This window comes from Varroa jacobsoni, unplaced genomic scaffold (assembly GCF_002532875.2).
Source record: "Varroa jacobsoni isolate VJ856 unplaced genomic scaffold, vjacob_1.0 scaffold_562, whole genome shotgun sequence".
NCBI lineage: Eukaryota > Metazoa > Arthropoda > Arachnida > Mesostigmata > Varroidae > Varroa > Varroa jacobsoni.
Window position 1 is genome coordinate 389,452 of NW_019213464.1, and position 7,121 is coordinate 396,572.

At 40.3% G+C, this 7,121-nt stretch overlaps 1 protein-coding gene across 1 annotated transcript in view; it reads left to right on the plus strand.

Annotated features, from left to right (window-relative positions):
* Window positions 1–6,296: 6,296 nt before the first annotated feature.
* The window catches only part of LOC111261487 (uncharacterized), a 7,943-nt gene continuing 7,118 nt past the window's right edge, over window positions 6,297–7,121 (plus strand). The window contains exon 1 of the mRNA XM_022835027.2: window positions 6,297–6,670. Coding sequence (XP_022690762.1) covers window positions 6,460–6,670 — 211 coding nt within the window. The 5' untranslated portion in view covers window positions 6,297–6,459. The remainder of the gene's footprint in view (window positions 6,671–7,121) is intronic.

A 7,121-nucleotide genomic window follows, 5' to 3' on the forward strand; every position in this document is an offset into this window, starting at 1 on the left:
ATCCGGTCTGATGATGCTTTGCATCAGAATATGGCGATTGAATGGCTGCTTTTTAAGACCCAATGGATTATAACCCGATTACCTGAAACCTTGCAAACGAATGCAAACGATAAGTCTAGCTTGACCAACTTGCATTAGTTGTATCCTATTTGTCACAGGAGCTAGAAAGTAGGCGGTAGCGTAGCGGCATTTTTGTCGTTGGTTTAGCAGGTCCCAGGCCAGAAAGTTATGAAACGTGTGGGCACAGTCGTGTGTATTTTGCGAGACAATACCCGACTAGGATCTCGTCGGCGGTAAAAACAGCTGGTGAACAAAGCGACATTTTATAGCGATTATAGGATTGGCATTCGAATGAATGTAGTCAGTGATGTAGGTATATCGCTTATGGAAACCGTCTGTGTTTGTAACAGCGATGATAATAAAATGCTCATCGAGTAGCAGAGGTGCCATGCCATGAGAGATCGTGTTTAGACGATATCTCGAATCGACCGAGTTTGGCCCATGACGCGGCACGTATGTATTTCACTCGTAGCAGGCCCGACTTAGGTTGGAAGGTCTGCCCCACAAGGCAAAGGACACCGTTCACATCGACTAGAACCACTTTGCTGAGGTCGATTTCTCATAGGCAGGTGTATTGTCCAGCCATGCAGATTTCTTACTTTGTCGAGGCTGGTCCATGTTTGAAGGATGTTATAAGCTGTAGACAACGGAGAACTGCGGAAAGTCGCCTTCACAAGGACGTCACGAATATTGATCGTTACAACCTCGTTGAGAAGATACGCAGAGCATGCAGACTCCACGGCAAATCGCATGGCAATAGAGCGAAAGAAGGCAGTAAACTTGAATCTTGAATAGCCTTGCTCAGTAACCTTTAACAACAGCGCGTTTGGAGCCAATGCACAAATTGTTCATTTGAAATTTCGTTTCTTAAGAGCTAGTTAGGTCACATTATACTCTGCATCGGGCTGTAACGTTCTCTAATAAACCGTTAATATGTATTCAAGTAAATATCACACGATTTTAGGTTCTACTTTAAATGGTGTATATGTAATGTGCAAGCTGAAGCGGCGCGACAAAATACGTTTGCTCGAGAGCTGGGGTGAAGTCCTAAGTTCACGAGTCATTAGTGAGACATATCAGGCTTACCAAGCGCCATATTCCTGCGGCCTTAATGACCAGTGATGGCATGAACTATTTCAAACACTTTAGATCTTCCAGTCAATCTCCTCAATTGACTTGAAATACACATAAAATGTCCGGATGGCTTTGGTACGATCAGTCGCAGCAAACGCTAGAGAAACAAGGTTTTCCTCCACTGCTATACCGCAAGTCACGTCTTCCCAACGTTATAATAGCATTATTACAACGACATTCGTATCGCCTATGCACCGTAGACAGGGCAATGGCCTAATGAATAGTACAGAAATGTTCAGGTTTGTAAGTCCTTGTAAAATCGAAAGAAATCAGCCTGACGAAAGGCCAGTGAAGAAAAAAAAGAATGAATGTGTATTTCAGAGCTACGTTGCTCAATCCCAGTCGACAGAAACAACCAAAACGCTGACAGACCCAAAAAGAGGGCGATATTTAGCTGATGTATTGATTGCGTTGGAACGATGCCTTTTACACTTTTGGAGACCGTTTACGTTCATTTTTCAAAAGCCGATATAGAAACATACTGTATGTACAATGACGATCTGTTCGAGATAGATATTTTATCGAGATAGATAAATGGATAACTTAATTGATTCAAGCTGTGGTCAGTCCTATGATTTTGTGGCAAGTTCTCCATGGCGGCGTATTCTATTGACTTCGTAAACTGTAAACGTGGCGGTATGTGCGCTTGACTAAGATTCTGTTTACATCTACTTGGTAAATAAGGCCCTACCATTTAAACGTGAACTAAAACTTCGGAAATAATTCATATCTGTTCTTTCTTGATTCTAAGCGGCCTTCACTGATTTTAGCGGATGTTTCATGGGTTTTGAGTGTTCGAATAGACTGAAAAAGCCCCGTCTATGGGCACCAAACACTTTTTTTGTAAAGCAGAACAATTTACACACTTGCTAATAGACTGGATTAAATCAAATGTGTTCCCAACAATGATCATCCTATGAACACATCGATGGACATATTACAGGATGTTAAACGATATTTCGAGCGAGATAATAAGCCTATTTATTAACATCTACGTCAAATAGTAATCATTATTTAGAAAAAAAAAGTTTAACTTTTTAATAAACTGGCTCGTTTCGGCCTACTCTAACGTCCACAGGTATATTCAAGGGAAGTACGTAAACCTTAATTTTGAGTTTCACACCCCATGTCTTTTAAAAGCTAGTAGTAGTTCACATTACGGTCTTTATCTGCCTCTAACTCTTGTTAACGAACTACCAATGAACATTCAAATAAACATTGTACAATTTAGGGTCCGCTTCAAATGCTGCATCATTCTACTTAGCGGATTGGCGTGAAGTTCTTGCTACACGAAACACTAACAAGATATGTAATGCTAACCGTGTTGAATCTGGAGAACCGACGTACTAAACTGTGCTAGGGACGCGTCGGCCAGTAATACCCGCGTGAATAATCTTTCGGCTCCAAGAAAGTGATTCGAAATATTTATACAGGATTCCGACAAGTGACTTGGCGGACAAATGTGTAAGGCAGAAAAATCTTCATCTCTGACATCTTACGGTCCACGCACACCGGTATACGCGATACACATAAAGAAAGGTTAACGTTTCAAAGAAAAAAAAAAAAGCAAACCTATCCAATTGGAAGCCAATTACTACTTCACTCAAACACTTCACTTATACAAGTAGCTATAATCAAAATAGATGATCTAGAATATTAATTGCGGGTTGGTTCAAGCCGTATGTTCATAGTATTTTGCCGGTATATTTCTGTGAATCACATTAGAGTAACAGTGATAGCTTTTTGGAACATCTCTACAGTCGAAGGATCAGAGAACGCTTAAGAGTTAACCGTTGAACTAGCGTCTGATTCGTAGGTAAGACAATACAACAATCTGTATTTTTAAGCTGTTTAATTCACTTACAGACTACTTGAGTCGCTCTTGACTGACTTTGGTAGACTGTTTTCAAGCCGTCTTCTGCTGGCAGTCAGTAGTAGTTATGTAAATTCCTTTCTCACCATTCCTCCAATCATGCCCTTTTTGTGTAACTACAAGTAGGGTTCTGGTTGTTATAGATAGTTGCAATCTATTTGAATTAGCCCTACGAAAAAACGTAAGCCAATACAATGTGAAAGATTGAATTTACTTTGTTTTTAGGACGAGTGGCTATTGAAACACTATCGAACCCGGTTCCTGTAAAAGCACGAGACAAATTTTTCAGGTCAGTGGCTGACGCGCAATTTGTTTAACTAAAATGCTTAACGGCAGTCAACTTAGTATTCCAAAGTTCCAGCTTTAATTAAATAAGTATTAAAAGCATGACTAAATTGATTCATTAATTCGTGATGTTTCAGATATAATAAATGGGGGCTACACATATATCTCAAAATTCCTCTAAGTTGCATTAGGTAATAGGCCCCATATGCAATAAACTCCTATGAAGGAGTATGCAAAAAAAAAGTATTTACGATTGCTATATTTTCCAAAATTACTTCTACATACTTCTATATAGTCCAAAATTACTTCTACACCTTTTTTCCTCTTCTTTTTTTGTTTTCTTTTTAACACGGCCACGAGTATCCACATAAGTACACACAACTAATGTACGCGTGTTAACAAGTTCGTATGGAACACAGTACCCCATGATAGTTATAAATGTAGATTATCGCCGTAAAGCTCCTCTTGTAAGCTTTTGAGAAGCGTTTTCCCGCAGTTTATAGAGTGCACTCTGGCTCAGAATTTAGTTTCATCAGGAACGCTCAGGCTTACCGAAACAGGCAAGAACATTTTGCGTTGTTGCTCTGCTTGAAACGCCGGCACTAGCTTTGATTTTCCCTATCGGAATAGAACCTTAAACCTGGATCCAATTTGACATATCTATTAAATCGAAAATATTGGCCATGCCATCTCTCTGCAATCGATTCACTTTGAGCTGACCGCTCGTTAACTTACATATAGCGTTCCAACATAGATGACAAGAGTATTACTGGAGTAACAAAGTGATTCTGTTACATCATATGTCGGATAAATGTCTTCTAAGGAAAAACTCCATTTAGTATTAGGACAACAGGTCGCACAGACAACAGATCCGCAATTCATACAATCTTAGACGACCCAACGCTTTGCAACCCAAATGGGGTGGTGGTGGTAAATGCACCGTTAAGTCAGGTGAAAATAGGGTTTACCAGAAAGTTCACCACGAGGCAAAACAATTCACCGATCCGTTAAGAAATCAAATAAGTATGAATTAATATAATGACGCTTTCAACATCCTGAACAGATTTATTACAGGATGTTAACAAATACGTTTTAGATAAGAACATAAAGAGCAGTTCCTATTGATATACCCAATAGTAATTATAGTCCCAGAGCAAAATCTTAGTTAAGACAAGCTGTTTCGATTGAAAATGGCTTAAGCGGCAAACCAATACCTGTAATAAAATAAACATTTGGCACAAACATCCATTTTCTGTAAACGTTATTATTGTTATAAAATTCTCCATACACAAATGATTTTCGTAATCACATTAAAGCACATGTTCCAAGCCGTTGTAAACGTTCTTGCTTGCGAAACAGTAGCTATAGACAACGATCATGTAAAAAAAAAGAAAGCATAATTGCCATTTCGGGAAGGCACCGTGGGTGTCGCAGGGTAAGTCCAAAGTCAGGAGCGGTTTGTAAAATACACAACGCAACCCCTCACTTATCTTTTCTGTTCTCTGCGCAGAAACGAATATATCTATGATTGAAAAAAACGTGATAACGACATCGTGGCAAGAAATGTTGGATTGATCCAGTTCTTGCAACCAGCTGTGACATTTTTCCACTTGTTCTATGGCACGAAAAGCTTTGCTCAAGTATCCCTCAGAACTACAATAAAACTCGACGCTTTTTCTGTAACACCCCATGAGAGATGATAGCCGCTATATTTTTCTGGTCGTATCTGGTTAGAAGTAATTCGGGAAATCAATTTGGAATAATCAACGATGATTTCTCCATATATATGCTGTGACATCTGAATGGACTATCCGCTTGTAACGTTAGAGTGCCCGCAGAGCAATTCTTAATTTCGAATAAGAAAATAATTCGAAACTAGAAAAGATCCACGATTGTAAGTTATATAGTTTAAGTAGATGCGCAGTTACTTTTCACTTCCCGGCTATATTCATATTTCCGAAAATCTCTAAGAAATCTTTCTAGATCAATAGTGGTGACTCAATGTTGAGAAAATCCGTTAATCAAATTAAACTGTTTCTAACAGGCCTCACACACTGGCACTATTATCGGCACATGACTCACACGCCATGTAACCGTAATGTGTGATCTAATGAAATCTACTATCCGAATCTGCTTTAATTCTTCGAATTCACCTTGGTCGTAAGGTTGAACTAAGCGTCTACGATTGCGTCAATCCAAATCCAGCAATTTATCGGCAGCTATCGATAATGACCAGTCTGTCTGATAGAATGAGTAGATAGCTGGCTGAGTTAAGCCTCTGATCAGATATCAATAGGCCCGCCAGAATCTACACAAATACGAATCCTTATAGATCTCTTGGGTGATGATTGTGCGTGAATATTACGTGTTCATGCATGAGCCCGTACCCCTACCTACCGACGGCGACGCTGCCTCGACCGGCGACAAGCGTGAGCGGGCGGATACGCACTCAATCAAATGTTCTGCTGGTTATCGAGCTATCATATAGTATGTCATTGTTGTCAGCGATAATGGGATAGAAGCTTGCGCACCTACGTTTGCTTGAATCCGTCTAAAACATACGAGTATCCTACGCTTCATGTGGCGTTCCTCTACCTTCATTGCCGTCGCGGCCGAAACAAGCTTTGTCCACGCAGTCCTGTAACCGCTCCTTCCAAAACTTTCATGGTCCGCCTTGATTTCAATCATGTAGTTTGGCAGCGGCTAACGTGTCACAAAACAGCTCAAGCGATAATACTTAACTCTATAGTTATATATACTTAAACTACATAATAACAAGTACGAACATATACATTAAGTGCGCGTAATGGAATCGAGAGTTCGACTTCGTCCCCCTTTTACAGATCAGATCTATGAGATATTAGTCATGTAGACAATGTATAGCCGTCACTTGATCCTTCGCTCGTTAAGACTCGCTTTCCTTAGTAACATATATAACATTGCAAGGCATACTTAAATAGCGGATGGTGCTTACCGATTGCCGTCCAGTACCTCTTAAGCGTCGCTAGACAGGCCGCGAGAATTGGAATCGGAAACACTCTGAACTGAAACTTTACAGCCAAGTGCCGCAAATATATAAGTGAAGTGTGCAATCTTCGAGCTAAGAAATGTGGAGTATAGCGATATTAGTTTTTGCTGCTATATCGGCGGTTTGTCAGACGCGCCCCCACCTTGCCGATAGGGATTCTGGAGAGCAAACACACGCACCTCGATTGCGCGGTTTCGAACATCTTCTGGGAGAACCGCTGCCATCATTAAATGAGAATCCAACAATCTTCAAGGGCAATAGGATCATCATGCTTATTGGAGACGGAACGTGTAAGTTAAAATTTCCGGAAGTTCGAAGCAAATGGTAGTAGGGCACTTTGATGAGCTCATATCTAATCCTTCCCTAGGAGAAAAATTTGTTATGTTTGAAAACTTAACAAAGAGATCCAAACCTCTTGGTCTAAAAATGTGCAGTCAGATGGACCTAACAGATGGAATATTATTTTTTTCCGTACTAATACCGATTAGTTTAAACTATTTATGCCCTGCTAGACAGAATAGACGAACCCCGTACGGTTTTTTAGTTCTTAGCTTTCTCGAGTCTACAGGCATAATGTCTCGGGTGGCTGGCCCTTTCCAGCGCGAAAAGAACGTGTCGGCGCCAGGCTTCGAACCTGCGCCACTTCACTGTTCCTTAATTTAGTCGGAAAACACATTACCAGTATACCTTTAAAGGGGACTTGTAGTATAATAAATAAGTACCTCTGTCTGCCATAATCAA